This window comes from Juglans microcarpa x Juglans regia, chromosome 1D (genome assembly GCF_004785595.1).
Source record: "Juglans microcarpa x Juglans regia isolate MS1-56 chromosome 1D, Jm3101_v1.0, whole genome shotgun sequence".
Lineage (NCBI taxonomy): Eukaryota > Viridiplantae > Streptophyta > Magnoliopsida > Fagales > Juglandaceae > Juglans > Juglans microcarpa x Juglans regia.
This window is the reverse complement of record NC_054594.1, coordinates 29,063,267-29,083,287: the sequence shown is the minus strand read 5'-3', so window position 1 is coordinate 29,083,287 and position 20,021 is coordinate 29,063,267. Positions and strand designations below refer to the sequence as shown.

General features: G+C 39.3%; 1 protein-coding gene across 3 annotated transcripts in view; it reads right to left on the bottom strand.

Moving 5' to 3' along the window:
* Window positions 1-32: 32 nt before the first annotated feature.
* The window catches only part of LOC121239825, a 40,254-nt gene continuing 20,265 nt past the window's right edge, over window positions 33-20,021 (bottom strand). The window contains exons 6-10 of one of the 3 annotated variants that reach the window (XR_005935373.1): window positions 18,664-19,123; window positions 14,894-15,136; window positions 2,021-2,090; window positions 899-963; window positions 33-596 (exon numbers count right to left, since the gene is read on the bottom strand). Coding sequence is in view for 2 of the 3 variants with exons in the window: in XM_041137160.1 (XP_040993094.1) it covers window positions 953-963; window positions 2,021-2,090; window positions 14,894-15,136; window positions 18,664-19,123 (784 nt within the window). In the remaining variant the exon portion in view is untranslated. Of the gene's footprint in view, window positions 597-769; window positions 964-2,020; window positions 2,091-14,893; window positions 15,137-18,663; window positions 19,124-20,021 lie in introns of those variants that run through there. The other 2 variants (XM_041137172.1, XM_041137160.1) reach the window with 2 other exon arrangements.

Below are 20,021 nucleotides of genomic sequence, written 5' to 3'. Positions count from 1 at the left end.
TCTCTCTCTCTCTCACACACACACACACACACACCATTATTTTGATGGTTTGCAGTTTTTCCCACCAATCTGTATGGAGCTGTATTGCTTTGGAATCATTTCTGAAGTGAAGTGGGTTATATTCTCGATCGGTAACGTTTACTTTTGCCATTTGGGAAGTAAATTAATTAGTTAGTTATGAGGCAGGATGGATTACTTTCGCTGTTTTGATGGCACTGTGGAGACTATGCTCTTTCCTTTTATTCATTAAAATATATTAATGTTAATTAACACTTTTATGCTTTGCAGTAAAAAAAAAAAAAAAAAAAAAAAAAATTTGTCAGATATTTTTACTCTAATCACGCGTATATAAAGTTCCTCGAACAAAACATTTGGTCCTCGGTTCTTTCAATGTTTGCTATTTTTTCATCTCTTCCAAGAAATTATAAAAGTTCAATCTTGCATTTCAAGTAACACAAGCAGCATATCATGTAAAAGGATCCGCCAATTGACAAAAAACATAGTGTGATTTCATGAATTACGTGAAAGACTTCATGAAAGAGTTTACTGCAAAACTATCGGGAAACTTCAACTACAGTTTCCAGCTTTGAATCCACCTTCAAAATGGAAAATGCGTGACAATTAAGCTCAATTCCACATGGGTAATTTTCTCAAAATAATGGATCTTTCTAGAAAATATCCACAACTTCAACAATTTCACTCTCGAGCTCTTTTAAGATTTGTAACATAGTCGAGATATCGTCAAGAGTTTCTGTAAACACAAGTCTGATCGGTAAACCTTCATACATTTAGAATAAAGCGATTAAAAACTTACAGACCAAGTGCAATACATGAACAGAGAAACTATTATGTCAGATTCCTGTTATTTATAATGCAGATTGAAATTAGATGGTCTTACCATCTGATGTCAATACATGATAAGTCGGCAGTATCCAATTGTTCCGATGACACACTATCCAGTTCCTGCCAAGTTATTGAAGTGTTATAAGAGAATGCATGACACAAAAACAATACAGAACATGAATGGTAATCTCATCCATGACCATAACTTCAGGCCCCTCCAGACTAATTACCAATATTCTAATCAATGGTTTTCAACAGCTTCAAAGGTTCACAACATCCAAGCACTCTCAATGGGTTATGTAAAATACATTTATAACCCATATATGTATATTTTTGTCTAAAAATGAGGCCCAACGGATCATGTATCCTATCTCTATTTTTCATTTATCTACAGCAAACCCACTACATGTAGCGGTTACTGTTCACCTTCAGAGGTTTCTCTAGCAGAATAATTTTGCAAATTGTTTCCTTTTATCATACAAATTTTGATAGAAGCATTCACCTTCTCTTTTCAAGTACACTTCATTTGCCGTTGTGTATCATTTTTTTGATAAGTAATTTGCTGTTGTATATATCATATGAAGACAAGATATGCCAAAAGTTCTATGATTTGACTTGTGATTTTTTTTTTTATAGGTAATCATAGAAATTTTATAGATAGAAAAATTTGACTTCTGATACCAAACAGATGTTGGACGCTTAAAAGATTGGATCTAGGTCCAAGGCTGTATATCATCAAGGAACAGTTAAGTATGCAAAATTACATTTGTGTTTCAATCATTAAATATTCTGCTTTATGCACGCAAGAATAAGAATGACCGAAATTTGGAAACCAGGTTTCAAATAACCAAAGGAATTCCTCATTTAGGAGAATCCAACATTTGGAAGCCCCCAGATCTTGATTTTCTATAGTGCCTCCCACTTACAACCATTTTTTCTTTTTCTTTTTTATATAAGTAAGAAGAAATTTTATTAGAAACGGATATATAGGCGAAGCTCATGTATACAAGAAGTATACGAAAAATGTCTAAATAACCAGTGTACCAGACCAGAACTGTCCATTTCTAGAGCTTGTTATATTAGGAAACTCTTAAATTCTAAGTGCTTAACTGAGAACTGTTAGATCTTACTGCGACAATAGAAATGGAAGAAAAAATACGCTAATGCGAAATCATACCATTTAAAATCTTCTGGATTTGTTTATCACATTGAGCAATTTCATCTTCTATCTTGCGTAGCTGTAAAGACTGCAAACACAAGTAAAGATCAACAGGATGTCAATATTCCCAGGGTTTTGAAGTAGAAGAAGCTATTCTCAAAACCAAGCCATCTGAAAAAGGTCAACATGACATGTCAGTATGGTTGAAGAAGTTAAATCAAAGGTCTAATTACAGAACTCTCCGATCAGAATGCCAACCAATATAGTATTTGAGAAAATCATAATCCACAACGCATTGAAGGATTTCAGTTAGAAACTTTTTTTTCTTTTTTGATATCCACAACACATTGAAGGATTTCAGTTAGAAACTTTTTTTTCTTTTTTGAGAAGTATACAATTATATTGATATGAATAGCTATAGCCCGAGTACACAAGATTGTATACAAAAGGTCACACCTATTTAGGGAGAGGAAATAGAAACAAGAAATTCATGCAAATCGAGGCCATGAAAATCTACAGCTGTGGCCCAAAGAAAAAGAGTGCTGACAAAAAATAATCCAAGTTCTTCTAATGAACGCTCATTGTCTTCAAACGTTTGGTCATTTCGCTCCCCTTCCATAGACATCACATGATACAAATTGGGACCATTTTCCACACCACTGAGATTTGTGGTAGACCTCGTAGATTTGTCCAACTGGCCACAAGCTCTGTCACTGTGGCAAGCATAACCCAAGCTAACTCCAATCTATTGAACACTTGATTCCATAACTTTCCAGCAACCTCACAATGCAACAGTAAATGGTCCAGAGTTTTACCACTTTTCCTACACATACAGCACCAATCTACTATGATCACCTTATATTTCCGTAGATTATCCATCATTAAGATCTTACCCAATGTTGTTGTCCATACAAAAAATGCCCCTTTGGGAGGCGCCTTGTTTCAACATATCCTTCTACATGGGAATTGCGTATTCTGTGGTTGTGTAAGAGACTGACAAAAATAACGGACCGAGAATGTACCTTTACCGGTGAGTATCCACCACATCTTGTTAGCTCCTTGTGTTCTCGGCATCATGGTGTAAGAAGACCAAAGAACTCCTCAATGCTGCCAACTTCCCAATCTTGGGTTGCTCTAGTGAAATTCATGTTCCATTGGACTAGATCCCTAGAAAACTCCATACAATTAGGCCATTGATGCATCATCCTAAAAACTGATGGGAATGAATCTTTTAGGGCTTGATCTCCACACCACAAGTCAATCCAGAATTTTATTCTAGATCCATCACCCAACACCAGCCGAGTAAAAATCCCCCACCCTCTTCTAATGTGTTTTCAAATTCCGACTCCATAAATCCTGTGAAATTCTTTTTTGATATCCACAACACATTGAAGGATTTCAGTTAGAAACTTTTTTTTCTTTTTTGAGAAGTATACAATTATATTGATATGAATAGCTATAGCCCGAGTACACAAGATTGTATACAAAAGGTCACACCTATTTAGGGAGAGGAAATAGAAACAAGAAATTCATGCAAATCGAGGCCATGAAAATCTACAGCTGTGGCCCAAAGAAAAAGAGTGCTGACAAAAAATAATCCAAGTTCTTCTAATGAACGCTCATTGTCTTCAAACGTTTGGTCATTTCGCTCCCCTTCCATAGACATCACATGATACAAATTGGGACCATTTTCCACACCACTGAGATTTGTGGTAGACCTCGTAGATTTGTCCAACTGGCCACAAGCTCTGTCACTGTGGCAAGCATAACCCAAGCTAACTCCAATCTATTGAACACTTGATTCCATAACTTTCCAGCAACCTCACAATGCAACAGTAAATGGTCCAGAGTTTTACCACTTTTCCTACACATACAGCACCAATCTACTATGATCACCTTATATTTCTGTAGATTATCCATCATTAAGATCTTACCCAATGCTGTTGTCCATACAAAAAATGCCCCTTTGGGAGGTGCCTTGTTTCAACATATCCTTCTACATGGGAATTGCGTATTCTGTGGTTGTGTAAGAGACTGACAAAAATAACGGACCGAGAATGTACCTTTACCGGTGAGTATCCACCACATCTTGTTAGCTCCTTGTGTTCTCGGCATCATGGTGTAAGAAGACCAAAGAACTCCTCAATGCTGCCAACTTCCCAATCTTGGGTTGCTCTAGTGAAATTCATGTTCCATTGGACTAGATCCCTAGAGAACTCCATACAATTAGGCCATTGATGCATCATCCTAAAAACTGATGGGAATGAATCTTTTAGGGCTTGATCTCCACACCACAAGTCAATCCAGAATTTTATTCTAGATCCATCACCCAACACCAGCCGAGTAAAAATCCCCCACCCTCTTCTAATGTGTTTTCAAATTCCCACTCCATAAATCCTGTGAAACTCCCTAGTGCACCACCCCCCCCCCCCCCCCCCCCCCCCCCCCCCCCCCCCCCCCCCCCACATACCTCCCCATTTTTGCAATCAATCACTGACTTCCATAGGACTTCCAGTTCCATATTATATCTCCACAACCACTTCCCAAGCAAGGCTCGATTGAAAATCCTCAAATTTCTAATATCCAACCCACCTGAAGAGATTGGAGAGCATGCTTTATCCCACTTGACTAGATGATACTTGAATTTGTTTCCTATCCCACTCCAAAAAAAATCACGATACAACTTTTCAATGCGGTTGGCCACACTTGCTAGAATTGGGAATACAGATAAAAAATATGTTGGTAGATTAGAAAGAGTACTTTTGATAAGAGTGATCCTACCACCTTTCGAGAGATATAATCTTTTACAACCTGTCAATCTGCATTCAATCTTCTCCACCATTGTATCCCAAATTGATATAGATCTTGAAGCTGCCCCCAAAGGAAGACCAAAGTAATTCATGGGAAGAGAGGAAACCTTACATCCAAGGATATTAGCCAACTACCGGATGTTACAAACATTGCCCACTGGCACCATTTTTGATTTATCAAAGTTCACTTTCAACCCTGATGCCGCTTCAAAACAAAGTAATAATGCCCTCAATGTTCGAATTTGGTTTTGTTCTGCCACACAAAAAATCAATGTATCACCTGCAAACAATAAGTGAGATATATTAATAGTGCCCCTATTAGGATTACCAACCAAGAATCCATCAATAAAGCCAATGTTCACCAAGGCTAAATCATTTTGCCAAGTGCCTCCATGACAAGAACAAATAGGAGTGGAGACAATGAGTCTCCTTTGTCTTAGACCTGGAGAACTATTAAAGAAACCATTAGGGCTGCCATTCACCAAGATTGAAAACTTCACTGTTGAAATACACCATCTAATCCACGAGTACCATTTCTCCCCAAAACCACACCTCCCAAGCACATAGAGTAGGAACTCTCAATTAACATGATCATATGCCTTCTCCAAATCTAACTTGCATAGGATCTCCATCTGGCTAGATTTTAAGCCTACTGTCTAGGCATTCATTAGCAATGAGAACCGAATCCAGAATTTCCATACCTTTAATAAATGCATTTTGGGGTTTTGTAATAATCCTCCCCAAAACCTCTCCTAGGCCATTGGCAAGCACCTTAGAAATGATCTTATATGTCCAATTCACAAGGCTAATGAGTGGGTAATCCTTCACCTTCGAAGCCCCAAACTTCTTGGGAATGAGTGCTATAAATGCGGTGTTAAGACTTTTCTCAAACTTCCCAACTGAAAAGAATTCTTGAAACACTTTCATTAAGTCCTCCTTCATCTCATCCCAACAAGTTTGAAAAAATCCCATGGAAAAACTGTTGAGGCCAGGTGCTTTATCTTTGGCCATTCTCCTTACCACGCTATGGACTTCGGACCTCTAACTCCTCAAAGGGTCGCACCAGCCACAAAACCTGCTGTGTATCAATGGATTCAAAAGATAGTCCATCAAGTTTTGGCCGCCATCCCACCTGTTCAGAAAGTAAGTGTTCAAAAAATCCCACAACATGTTCCCTAATCACAGGAGCCTCCATACAGTCCACTTCGTCTATTTTCAGCATCTGAATAGTATTAGTTCTCCTATGAGAATTAGCCACTCTATGAAAGAACTTTGTGCTTTTGTCTCCTTTCAACCATAATGCTCTTGATTTTTGACGCCAAGAGATCTCCTCCAATAACATAACCCTTTCTAATTCTGCCGTTAACTTAACCTTCCGAGATGCTTCCTCCATAGAAAGAGCCCGCCCCTCCTGTGTCCTCTCTACTCCTGAAGCTCCTCTACATCACCAAAAGATTGAGTATTCCATAGGATTAAGTTATTTTTTAGAGCTCAATTTACCTGCAAAAATGAAGCTAGGGGTGCCATTAAGAAGCCCATCATTGCCTAATCGTTTCCACAAAACCTTCAGTTTCAGCCACAATTTCGAACTAAAACTACCAACGCCCTCCTTGAATACCTCCACAATCTAGTAATAATTGGAAATGATTAGAACATAGGCAAGGCAGCCTCTTTTGACAAAGATCCGGATAACTAGATAATGGGTTTCCCACTCTGATGAGACTAAAAATCTGTCTAATCTAGACCATGTATGGTTATTGGACCACGTATAGGCACTCCCATGAGAGGAATATCCATCAAACCCAAGTTGAAAATACACTCTGAGAATTCTGTCATTGCTGGTCATAGTTTGCTGTCACCTGAATGTTCACTTGGGAACTTTGTAACATTAAAATCACCACCTATGGACCATGGTAAATTCAACCAGCTATGAATTCCAACAAGTTCTTCCCATAAGATTCTTCTAGTACTGTCCATATTCGGTCCGTATATACCAGCAAAAACCCATAAATAATCATTATCAACATTCTTTTTTTTATAAGTAAAAATATTATATATGTCAATAGAAGTAACAAAGTACACTGGATGTATACAGGAAAACACCTAACTCATACTAGCTAGCCCCAAATGACACAAAAAGCCCATGAAAATTAGAAATCTATCCAAAATACATTAAGCCCCAATTGGAATATAACTCACCTCCCCAACCCCCACCCCCTGTAAGACTAATACTCCACCCGAAACTCCCTTTATGAGGACGTCTTCATAATGCCCTCCCTTTCATCTTCCCTCGACTTGAGCCACCTCCCTTAGCATCGTAGTTGATTGCCCAAGAAATGCGCTTTAACTTCCTTTTTTTTTTAGAACTTGATTTGGTTTCAAGCGAGTGACCCACCTCTATCACGGTGAGTAGTGCTTTAAATTGGTCTTCACATCCTCTGTATGAAAGCCCCACAATATGATGAATCTCGTTAACCTTATGTAGAACCCAATCTGATAGTGAACCTACTATGTTGTTTGTCAGAGGTAGAGAAACCAAGGGAACAACATTATCCCCAAACACAGTTCTCAACTGCTCTCCCGACACTAGACGTTCCTCCTCACAAGGCACCAATGATAAACCCATCATTTCCTCCCCCACAATATCCTGCATTCAAATCTCGAACCTCCTCAACAGTTATATTGTTGCTATCACCATTAGAGGTTCCTTCACCTCCGGCATAGGTGTCGTCGTTCCATCGTTGGTGTCGTCGTTCCATCAACGAGAACATTGCTTGTAGGTGCTCCACCCCTAGATGACCCTTTTTGTGCCACTTTGCAGATCCTACTACTCCCTCAGGAGGCATAAAATAGGTAGGGGGAGCACTTCCTTTTGTTACCCCCCATTTTCATCTTCTGAAAGAAGCTCGTCTGCTTTTTCCAAAGTACACAAAACCCTGAAAGGACCCCCATCTTCAACTGAAAGTGAACCTTGGAAAAAGGTACCAACCCCAATTGCAACTTGTTAATGTATACCATTTAGGAAGTTATACAATTTAGGACTCCTCTTTAATATTAGCTGTACAGATATATTACCATATATATAGGTTGATTATTAGGAATCAGTTAGGGGTTTTTCCCGTGTATAGCATATTATATTTTTTCCTTGTATAGCGGCTGTTTACGTTATGAATGAGGAGGCTGAAATCATAGAGCTAGTTTTTCCAAAATATTCTTGATTTTCTGAGTGTTTTGACATGGTATCAAGAGCAAGGTTCATAGTTTTGATTTTTTTTTTTTTTTTTTACCTTTTCTGCTTTAATGGCGCTGTCTGAGGTCGTGTTCTTGGCTATTGGCACTGTTTGCGTTTTCCTCTACGATTTCTTGTGGGTTTCAGCGCCATCTGAGTACCTCTTTGAGATTATCGTCACCATCTACACTGGATTTCGGAACAAGAACCAGCAGTTTCTTGCCTGATCTAGTTTCTAGTTCTTCTTGTGAACTTTCGGCGTCATCTGGGTTTTGGGAAAGGACAATCTTCGGTGCTTTCTGTTCACGTCTTGGCTCTGTTTGAGTTGAAGTCTAGAGTTTTTTGTGCCTTTCGGTGTCATCGGTGTGGGTTTGTTTCCTGGATTCTTGTGGATTTCGGCGTGAGTTCTTTGGATTTCGGCGTGAGTTTCTTTCGCCGACTACAGTATTGCTTCTTGTGTTCGGCACTTCTTGTTTCTCTTTGGTTTACGGCAATTTTTGTTCTAGTACACAAATTTCTGGTTGGATATTTTCCTTCTAGTTCCATCATGTCATCTGATAAGTTAGACTCGTTCCCTATTTATTTTACTGGCAAAAATTATTCTACTTGGGCGTTTCAATTTCAATTATTTGTCAAAGGAAAAGAATTGTGGGGTCATATTAATGGGAGTAATCCCACACCTAAAGATGTCGAGGCTGTCTAAATGGGAAATCAAGGATGCTCGGGTTATGACTTGGATCCTTAGCTCAGTTGAGCCTGACCTTGTTCTCAATTTGAGACCTTATGAAACTGCTGATGACATGTGGAATTATCTAAACAAAGTTTACAATCAAGACAACACGGCTCGACGTTTTCAATTGGAGTATGAGATGGCTAATTTCACACAGGGAAGTCTCTCCATTAAGGAATATTTTTCTGGTTTTCAAAATCTTTGGACTGATTATTTAGACATTATTTATGCTAATGTTCCCGCTGCAGCTCTCTCTGCTGTTCAAGCAGTGCATGAAACAAGCAAGAGAGATAAGTTCTTGATGAAGCTCCGTTCCGACTTTGACATTGCACATTCTAATCTGATGAATAGTCATCCTGTACCATCTCTGGATGCTTGTTTGAGTGAACTTCTTCGTGAGGAGCAGCGTATAGTTACTCAGGCTGCCATGGAACATCGGGGTAATGTTAGTGCACCTGTTACTGTGGCTTATGCAGCTCAAGGGAGGAATAAGGGTAGAGACATGCATGCTGTATAGTGCTTTAGTTGTAAAACTTTTGGTCATATTGCTCGGGATTGTCCCAAGAAGTTCTGTAACTACTACAAGAAACAGAGTCATATCATCTCTGCTTGTCCCATTCGACTTGAAAGGAAGCAGGGTACTGCTTATCATGCCTCCACTGGTGCTTCTAGTTCTGCTGCATTACCTGCTGCCTCGCCGGTTGTTCCTATTCCTGCTCCTCCAGCCTTAGCAAACCCGAACATACTCACTCCTGAAATCGTACAACAGATGATCATTTCTGCTTTTTCTGCTTTGGGGCTCTCAGGTAATCATAAAGTTTCTTCTAAGCCATGATATTTTGACTCCAACGCCTCTAACCATATGACCAATACTGTTGTTCATTTTTCCAATGTCAGAAATTATGATGGAAATCTAAAAATTAACACCGCTGATGGCAGTTCTTTGCCTATCAGTGCTGTTGGTGATCTTTCTTCTTCCTTAAACTAATGTTTTTGTGTCTCCTGATCTCTTCAACAATCTTATCTCTGTTGGTCAATTGGTTGATCATAATTGTAATGTCCATTTCTCTCGTTCTGGTTGTGTTGTGCAGGATCAAGTGTCAGGGAAGAAGATTGCGAAGGGGCCTAAAGTGAGACGACTCTTTCCTCTTCACGTTTCTCCTTCCACCATTATTCCTAGTTTTCCTTTACTTTCCTTTGCATATAATGTTGTTGGTTTTGGAAATAAGATGTGGCATAGACGTCTAGGCCACCCAAACTCTGATGTACTTTGTACTTTGTTTAATTCTGGTTTATTGGAAAATAAAGTATGTTCTTCTCTTAATCTTTCTTTTGATTGTACATCATGCAAACTTGGAAAAAGTAAAATTCTACCTTTTTCTCATCATGCATCTCGTGCCTCACAATGCTTCGATCTTATTCATAGTGATGTTTGGGGGATTGCACCTGTTGTTTCTCATGTGCATTACAAGTACTTTGTTACTTTCATTGATGATTTTAGTCGCTTTACTTGGGTTCTACGGGCTAAGACTGAATTTTTTTAGTATTTAAGCGCTTTCTTGCACTTCTTGAGACTCAATTCTCTACCAGCATCAAGGTCTTGTGCTCTGATTCTGGAGGCGAATACATGTCTAATGAGTTTCAGGACTTTCTTCAAGGTAAGGGGATTATCTCTCAGCGTTCTTGTCCTTCGACACCGCAACAAAATGATGTTGCTGAGAGGAAAAATCGTCACCTTCTTGATGTGTTAAGAACTCTTTTACTTGAATCATCTGTTCCTCCTCATTTTTGGTGTGAAACACTTTCTACTTTGGTTCATTTGATCAATCGCTTACCCTTTCCTACATTACATCATGTTTCTCCTTTTTTGAAGTTGTTTGGCCATTCTTCTTCATATTCTGATCTTCGGGCACTTGGTTGTATTTGTTTTGTGCAACTCCTTGATCATGAACAACATAAACTTATTGCTCAATTTGTTAAGTGTGTTTTTCTTAGTTATGCTATACCTCAAAAGGGTTATGTTTGTTATGATCCCCATGCTTGTCATATACGTGTTTCTAGGAATGTGGTTTTCTTTGAAAATCAATATTTCTTTCCATCTCATGTTGAGATACCATCTGCATCTATATCTCTTCTGCCGAACTTTTTTGATTCCCCAACAATTGTGGAAATGTTCAAATCTGGTTTTGTGTATGGAAGACGTAGTCGACATGAGTCTGGTTCCACTTCCTCTGTGCCCTCTCACGATCTTGACCTGGCGCCTGATCCTGCTCCTGCTTCTGCTTCCACCACTCTTCGCCGGTCTACTCGCCCTTCTCGACCCCCTAATTGGTATGGTTTCTCCTCCCTTATCTCTCTTGTGGCTACTTTATCCTCTATTTCCATTCCCTCTTGCTACAAACAGACCATGGAACATGAGTGTTGGCAAAATGCAATGCAAACAGAACTTCAAGCACTTGAGGAGAATCACACTTGGGATATTGTTCCTTGCCCCCTACAGTCAAGCTTATTGGGAGTAAATGGGTTTTCTCTGTAAAGCTTCGTTCTAATGGCTCTTTGAACTGGTACAAAGCTCGCCTAGTAGCTCTGGGAAATAAACAGGAATATGGGGTTGATTATGAGGAGACATTTGCTCCTGTTGCCAAAATGACAACGGTTCGAACCATCTTAGCTATTGTCGCTTCCCAGTCGTGGCAACTGCATCAGATGGATGTGAAGAACGCCGTTCTTCATGGTGATCTCCAAGAAGAGATCTACATGAAGCTTCCCTCTAGTATGACTACTTATTTTCCTCATGATGTCTATAAGCTAAGGCGTTCTCTGTATGGGCTCAAGCAAGCTCCCCAGGCTTGGTTTGAGAAGTTTCGCAGTACACTTCTTACCTTCAATTTTACACAAAGTTAGTATGATTCTCCTCTCTTCTTACATAAGTCTAAATCGGGTATATTCCTTCTCTTGGTTTATGTGGATGATATTATCATTACTGGCACTGACTGTGATTTGATCACTAAGCTTCAGCAGCTATTGCATACGACTTTCCATATGAAAGATCTTGGCCAGCTCACATACTTCTTAGGCTGGAAGTACATCATCGGGCAAATGGTATTTTCTTGAACTAGCATAAGTATATTAAAGATCTTATTAACTTGGCTGGTTTGGAGGACACTTCTTCTGTTGATACTCTTATGGAGGTAAATGTCAAATACAGGAAAGATGAAGGAGGCCTTCTGGATGATGCTACTCTCTATCGGCGCCTTGTTGGGAGTCTTATCTACTTGACCACTACTCACCCTGGTATCTCTTGTGTTGTTCATCAGGTCAGTCAATTTATGTCTTCTCCTCAGCATCTCTATCTTGCTGCAGTTCGACGCATCTGTTATTTTCGAGGTTCGCCTACTCGTGGGTTATTCTTTCCTACAGGCTCATCTCTTCAACTTGTTGCCTATAGTGATGCTGATTGGGCTGGATGTCTAGATATGCATCGATCTACTACGGGTTGGTGTATATTTTTAGGTGATGCCTTAATTTCTTGGAGATGTAAGAAACATGATCGTGTTTCTAAATCCTCTACTGAGGCAGAGTATCGTGCCATGTCTACTGCTTGTTCTAAAATTGTATGGCTACGCGGTCTTCTTGAGGAGCTTGGGTTTCCTCCAACTACTTCTACCCCTCTTCATGCTGATAATACTAGTGCTATTCAGATTGCCACCAATCTCATTTTTCATGAACGGACCAAGCACATTGAGGTTGATTGTCATTCTATCCGAGATACCTTGGAAAGTCGAGTGATATCTATTCCTTACATTTCTTCAGATCTCCAAGTAGCCGATGTCTTCACCAAAGCAATGACTCGATAGCGGCATCAATTTATGGTTGGCAAATTGTTACTGGTTGACTTACCAGAATCAATTTGAGGGGGGATGTTAATGTATACCATTTAGGAAGTTATACAATTTAGGACTCCTTTTTAATATCAATTAGGGGTTTTTCCCGTGTATAGCATATTATCTTTTTTCATTGTATAGCGGCTGTTTACGTTATGAATGAGAAGGCTGAAATCATAGAGCCATTTTTTCCAAAATATTCTTGATTTTCTGTGTTTTGACACAATTGGTGACTAAGGGTAGTTAGACGGCAAACCAGCGTGAACAGTGATGCTGACGTCTAACAACCCTATTTGTGATGGTGTTGAAGTGCCCTTTGCCGGTGCATTTGAGGCCTTCAAACCTGTAGGATCTATCCCCCACCCCCCCTCTTCCGTTTTCAACCCACCACCCAAACCCATGACCAGGTCCAACCCTTTATCCACATTAATCATAAGATCTCTCACATACTCCACAACTCCCATCAATTGAGCTTTAACAGCCCACAAGACCCCCTCCACTTCTCCCACACTCAAACACTCGACCGAGGCAGCTAGCATTTAAGAAAGCCCCAAATCTCCCCCCCCCCCCCCCCCTTCATTCCCTGTCTCTAAAGAAAGAACACGGGCTACTTCCAAAGGTTGTAAAACAGTTGCCAAAACTATTGCTAGCAAAATCTTGAGAGGAGGCTCAACCCTTGTCTATCGGCCGTGTCTGTCCATGATTGGATTGAGAATTGACACTCAGCTCTACGATAGCCCAAGGATCGACTTCTACATCTTCTAGCGATGTTATCTCCATCGTCTCCACCTGCTGGCTCATCGTCGATAACATCTCGGCCGGAATCAAGGTCTTCTTCTACAACTCCCCCTGTTGCCTCTCGTTGGTGGAAGGGCTAGCTAGCCTCGCCTCCTAGTATAGCTCTCCACCCGGGCTGGGATTCACGGGTTGACGAGAGTTTTCCTTTGCCCTTGAAATGTCCCACAGGCTTTGGCCCATAGGCCTAGTCGTGATCCACTTCCTTCACACCTGTTTGGCCCTTTGCATTCGTGAGGCCCACATAGGCCTTTGCTTCTGCATTTGCCAATTGCCCCACGGGCTTTGGCCTCCCTCCTTGTCTAGGCCCACACCCCTGCCAATTGGCCCTTTCATGACCCTGCCCTAGGCTCACCTCAATTTCTTGCTCAATGCACCATATCAATTAGCATACTTGCTCCTGCAGTGCCTCCAATTGTTCTTGCATTTTTTGCAAAGTACTATGCATGCCATTCTTTGACAGGCTGACAGAGGACTTGCCACCACCTCCTTCGCTCTGCATTCGTTCTGTACCAGCGAGTTAAGGAGCCGGTGTTTGTTTTTTGGCCATTACTACGAGTTGTCCTTCCACCTGTAACTCCATCCCTGTATTGTTACCTAGATTGGCCCGACGCCTTCAACTGCACGAGTGCCTCCCTATATGATCGAGACTCCATACTAATCCTCACCTCCGGCAGCCTCTGTGAGCACCCACCATTGTGAGTCACACCTTTTTCTTGCAAGAAGATCTCTCAACACAGGCTAAACAGCTACCATTTTCCTCCAACCCCCCTCCCCTACACATCTTCCGGAATGAAGATAAAGTTACGTCTTCCACCCCCACCATATTCCACCAGCACCATAAATCTTTCCTCGAGCATTTGAGCACCTCTATACTATGAAGCTTCTATCACCCTCCCTCGTCGTCGCTTACAACTCCTTCATCCCACTCCTCAGGCTTTCCTCCAAGGTTTTGTTAAACCATTGCACCATAACTTTCCCAAGTCTTATCTCCTTCATTACCTTCTAACTCCTCTCTGTAATGAGCATCGAGCCTCCCTCCATCAAAACAAAGGCTTTTGATTCAATGACTATTCTTATCAGGCCTCCCATGATCACATTTAATATCTTACACTTTCTATTCAACCTCATAACTTGTCGTTAAACCCCACAAACCTCATCGGATTTATGAATGAACAGAGAGAGAAAATTTTGGATGTGCTATTGGTAACTATCTCAGTTAGAAACTACATGCCATCAATTTAGAAGTGGTATATGTCATTACTTGCAGTCACCTAATTGGTACCAAACACTGCATGCATATAGGCAACACACTATCACCCATATCACATATACAAAGGATATGCTGTCAATTATAAATTACCGATCTATTGCTCTGTGCGATTATTGAAAGGAATTATCCTAAAACACTAATAGATCAAGTTATGAGGATAAAAATAATACCAGTTCATCCCTTTTTCTAAGAAGAACTCTCAAAGCAGAGGGTGACAAGTCGCTTTGTTTTGATGCTATGGTATTCTGCAATTTGTAAAGATTTATCGAATTGGATTGACAAGTGACCAGATCATGATCACCTATCACATCTTGAGCTGTCAACATATTGTCGTAGGTTCTATTTCCATCAGCATTTTGTTTACCACCGCATTCAGTAATGCCAGGCCTCACCATTGAGTCCTCCATCTCATCCTGTCAACCCAATAATGGTAATCGGATTAACAAGATAATCCATATAAAGGAAAGATAAACTACAAAGTATAAGAAGCTTGTTAAAAGTACAAAGTAAACTAAAAGGAGTTTTTTATAGTTATATAAACTAGCTTGTTATAGTCATATAAACTAAGTACAAAAGACAGAATCTGGAACCTGTCAGCAGGAAGTAATTAGTCAATATTTGCTAGCTATGTAATTAGTCTTAATCAATATTTGCTAACTGATTTGCTAGCTGTAAATAGCTGAATCAACAGCCTTGACTCTAAAAATTACTAGACTTTCGATTACGGTGATGGCTGATTTCCAGCCTTGTAATTAGGTATATTGTTCTATATAATGGAAGGAAACCCCACAAAGAGGGTATTGAATGCATTTTGCCATGGTATCAGAGCCAAACCTTAGAAGAAGTCTCGGCTCTGTCCAGTAGAGCAAATTTTCGTTGGTGTAGGCAGAAATCAGCTTTCAGCGTAGTCAATATTTGCTAGCTGTAAATAGCTGTAATTTAGTCAAATTAGACTATGGTGATGGCTGTTTTCCAGCCTGATGACATATAGCATTCGGTGCTGACCTACCATTGTATAGCTTTCGGCGATAGAGAAACTGACAACCCTATGTAAATCTTTTTGCTATATAATAAGAGAAAAACCCTATGGAAAGGGCATTCAAACTAATTGACACCCATAAACTGAAAATTCGTGTGCTTGGGAGTCCCTGATGATTAATAATTAAATAAACCAAGATTTTACCATGACTGCAATTTTAGAGAGACACGAAAGTGAAAGCCTATGGGGTCACTTCTGCAACTGGATAACCAGCACTGAAAACCTTATTTATTCCCCTTCCAATGACTTCTGGTAAAGATGAATAAATAACCCAGACTAGGAATCAAGGCCTCAGCAATCCCCACATCTTGATGATATGGGTCACTGACCCCATTGTATATACTAAAACTTCGATATCTTGAACCCTTCCGGCAGATCTACATCTGGATGTCGGCAAAATCCTTGAATCTAAGTTTTCCCCTGTATTGGTCTGTTCTACTGCACCTTCTATCATTGCCTCAACCTCCATCTTTCCAAGAGGCTTCTCCATGGGGACCACAAAGCAAACATAGTATAACTCTTCAATAGGAGATTGATAAGCGAATTGCTTTCAAAGCCTCTTGGATTGCCCATTCATGAAATAATGTGCAGGAGTTCTTTGCATTTGTAGAGGAGGCTCATCCATGATTGGTAATAGGAATGTGGGTACTTGACAACTGGATGCCCCTCCATTGTTCTTGGCTTCTTCATTGTATTCATGAATTCTTTGCTCGATTCTTCGGGCTTCTTCCTATTCGCTTGACATCATTTCCTCTACTCCAAGTATTCTGAAGTATGTTCCTCCTTTCATTGTTCTTCAGGTGCATAATTAACTGAGCTCGAGGGTAATGTTACATGTGACCCATTAGCCAACCAATCAAATCAATGCAATGAATACCTATGACGAAAGATAATTTTTGATAAGGATGAAAGATTTATTGTTTATAGTGAGTTGTTGAGATGGGAAATAGAAGGAAGATATCAAGTCAACCAAAATAGGCCAAGTCAACAAGAATCATGCCCAAAAGAAGAATTTGTTGAGGCTCATTACATTTTTTTTAGAATGGACAATGTTGAAACATTGATTAGAAAAAATAATGTTGCAGATGGCAAATAGAAACAAATAACAGACCTGATAGATCTTCATATCCCCCGAGATGTGGGGAAAAAAAAAAAACCTTTAGGCTAACCAGGGTTTATTTGGCAGCAAAGTTGCAGGGAAGAGATCCAGGATCCAGGCAAACCTCAAAGAAAACTTCATAGCTCTAAGATTTTGGCAAAGCATATTCTTCTTTCTCTATTTTGAATTGAAAGCATTACACCAATATTTGTAGAAAACTAAACATAACCCCAATAAGAGTTGGACTCCTCATAAGACATGCCCTGATAAAAAGACTTGCACTCTTAATAAGACTAAAACTCTATGACTGTCGATTACTAAGCCCAAACAAAATAACAAATAAAATCTGAGAATAGTGACAAAGCCAAGGGAGGAGATAGGGTGTTGTATTAATCTCAAAGAATTGATAGACTCGTAAAATATATCATATTCATAACTCTCAAACCCTAATTTTTTAATAAAATGATGTGCATAAGAATACTGCTTGCATATCACAGCCGTATTATTCAACGGTTGTGGTAAGAATGAGATTCATTCTACTGCTCTAAAATAATATTCCAATGCTTTTTGTGTGTTCTCTGTTCCATGCAAAAATAACACCTATGTTCTAAAGTACTTCTCTCATAGACATCAATTTCTACTCACATAACTTCGTAATAATTATGTAGAGTTTCTGCAAAATTTTGTTGGACTGACCAGCTACCCGTTACAGGCATCATTCGATTCAAAGAATCTCAATTCCACAACCATACGTGAGATTTTCATCTCATACGGCTCCTACCATCATGATTGGACTGATGAACCTTGATAGCAGAAAGAGCAGGCTCATTAATGATCAAATTAGTGCTCAAAATCTAATTACAAATCCTCTGCTGGGGAGGCTTATTAGCAGCATTGGCTACCAGAGCCCCAACAAAAGTCAAGGACTTCTAGCTCATAGTTCAATTGGGTAGGGCCCTGGCACCCATTGAACAACATAACTGGAAAAGCTTTAAAATTCTAATGTAAAATGGTGGTTCAATTTGGTATTTTCCAAAGATGACTTAGACTATGGGTGTAGGCTAGTAAATAAGCCAGTCCAACTTCTGCATGTATTCATGCCTTGATGACCAAACATAAATGAAAAAAATTGGTATCATCTCCGTGGAAGGAAGACCTGTAACAGCAGAGATGACTGACCCACCGTAAAGGTCCATTTAAAGGCCAAGGCCATAAAGGGTTATATGAGATCCTAACAACATGATGGCATGGAAAATTATCTATTAATCTAGCTATGTTAGAGTTTGTTTCGATCTTTATGCACCAGCATACACTGAAGATTAACTTTTGATGCATGAGCATTGATTCTAGAGCAATTTAATGCAAAGAAATATGCATCTAGGTCATGACTAAAATTAGATTACAAATGCAAGAGGAAATTTAAAAGCATTGTTCAAAACTAGGAAGACAATTTTTTTGTTACAAGTGAGAATATATATAAAAGACATAATAAAGTCTGACCTAAACGAGCAAAAGATGATCTATGTACAAAATATAAAATTAAAAAAAATTACTTCCACACCTAAAACTAAATAAAACCTACATCAAAATAAAACTACTCCTTGTTGCCAGCATCATTATGTTAGGGACCGGAAAACACGCAATAATTTAAATTACCAAAGGATTTGATTGGAAAGATTAACATTACAGACAGCAATCTGAAAGCAATAACCAACCTCCTGGACTAAAAATGTATTTAGCCCTTGAAACATCTGTTTGAAAGGGGAAAAAATGTCATTACTTTAGGAATAAAGAGATCTAACCTTAACTTCGATGTTACTTGTTGAGCCATTTAAATCACTTTCCCTAAAGTTACTTGTATTTTCTTGATGATTGTCAACTTGGATAGTATCTGCAATCTTCTTGCATTTCTCTCCATTCTGGGAGGAAACCATAAAAGACTCGTTAACATCCATGTTGTGAGGCCTATTGAGAGAACCGGACAAGCCAGTCAATGAACATACATTCTTATTCTTCTCCTCAAGTGATTCAGTATCATTGCTCTTTGTCTCGTTGCAAAAAATCCCTACTAGTCCATCATCTATATGAGGACTGTTTCCACTTTTATGGATTTCTGGAATGCAGAGTTTTTCTGTCCTGTCAGGGCTATTTAAATTTGAATTTCCTTTTCCCACCCTTAAATCGTTCTCAGTCCTGTCAGGGCCATTCAAGTTCGAATTTCCCCCTCCCACTCTTGCATCCTGCAAACCTGAAGCCACTTCCCTGCAGAATTTTGTTTTTCATTTTCTGGTAAGTAAATGAACTAAAGAAAAAATCAAAAGAGCAGAGAGAAATCAATAGAATCTAAAAAGTAACACACTCAACCTCCCCAGATGTTAGGAGGGCTGGCAATAAGCCTACATTATAAAACTCTAGTGAGCGCAGAAGCAAATAAAAAAAGAACTATACAGATATATACAAACACCAACAAAGACAGCAGCTAATCAGCTAAGGTTACGTTTTCATCGGAAAGCTTGAAAGAGTCACATCTAAACCTAAATAATATGCAATGCAACATAGTGCATCTATCAAAATCAATCAGGCTTGATGGTTGACGGAACTGTAATTCCATTAATGCATGCAGACAGACCATAACACATTACAAAAGGAGCCAACTTTGTGTGATAACAATAATATTGTATCAATAGAACAAGAAATCTTTTATTTCTTTTTTTCACTGCCCTCCTGCCCACCTCCAAAGAGAAGGAAAAAAGTTTTGATTGAGAAGTTTTCTTTGTTCAGTTAAGAACAAACTAAGCACGTAGGTTACTAAATTCATTGACTTTGAGTTCTTAATGATCCAAGAAATGATTATATGGCTAAAACTTCAGACTGATGAGAGAATGCATCTCAATGCTAGCTCCTACTCCTGCTTCATCGCCAATGGTCCATTTGACATAATACAAACAAGAGGTGCCGCATAGCTTCATGAAAACAAAATTCTGGTGGTAGACGCTAGGCCTGGTTATGGAACCCATTTCATAAAAAATGGGAACAATTGTCAGCCTAACCAATGCGCAAGGCTTAGAATTACACTTAATAAAAAGGAGAAGGAAAAATACATATTAACAACAATATAACGAAAAAGCAATTACACTGCGTGATAATTGTTCTTGTGGAA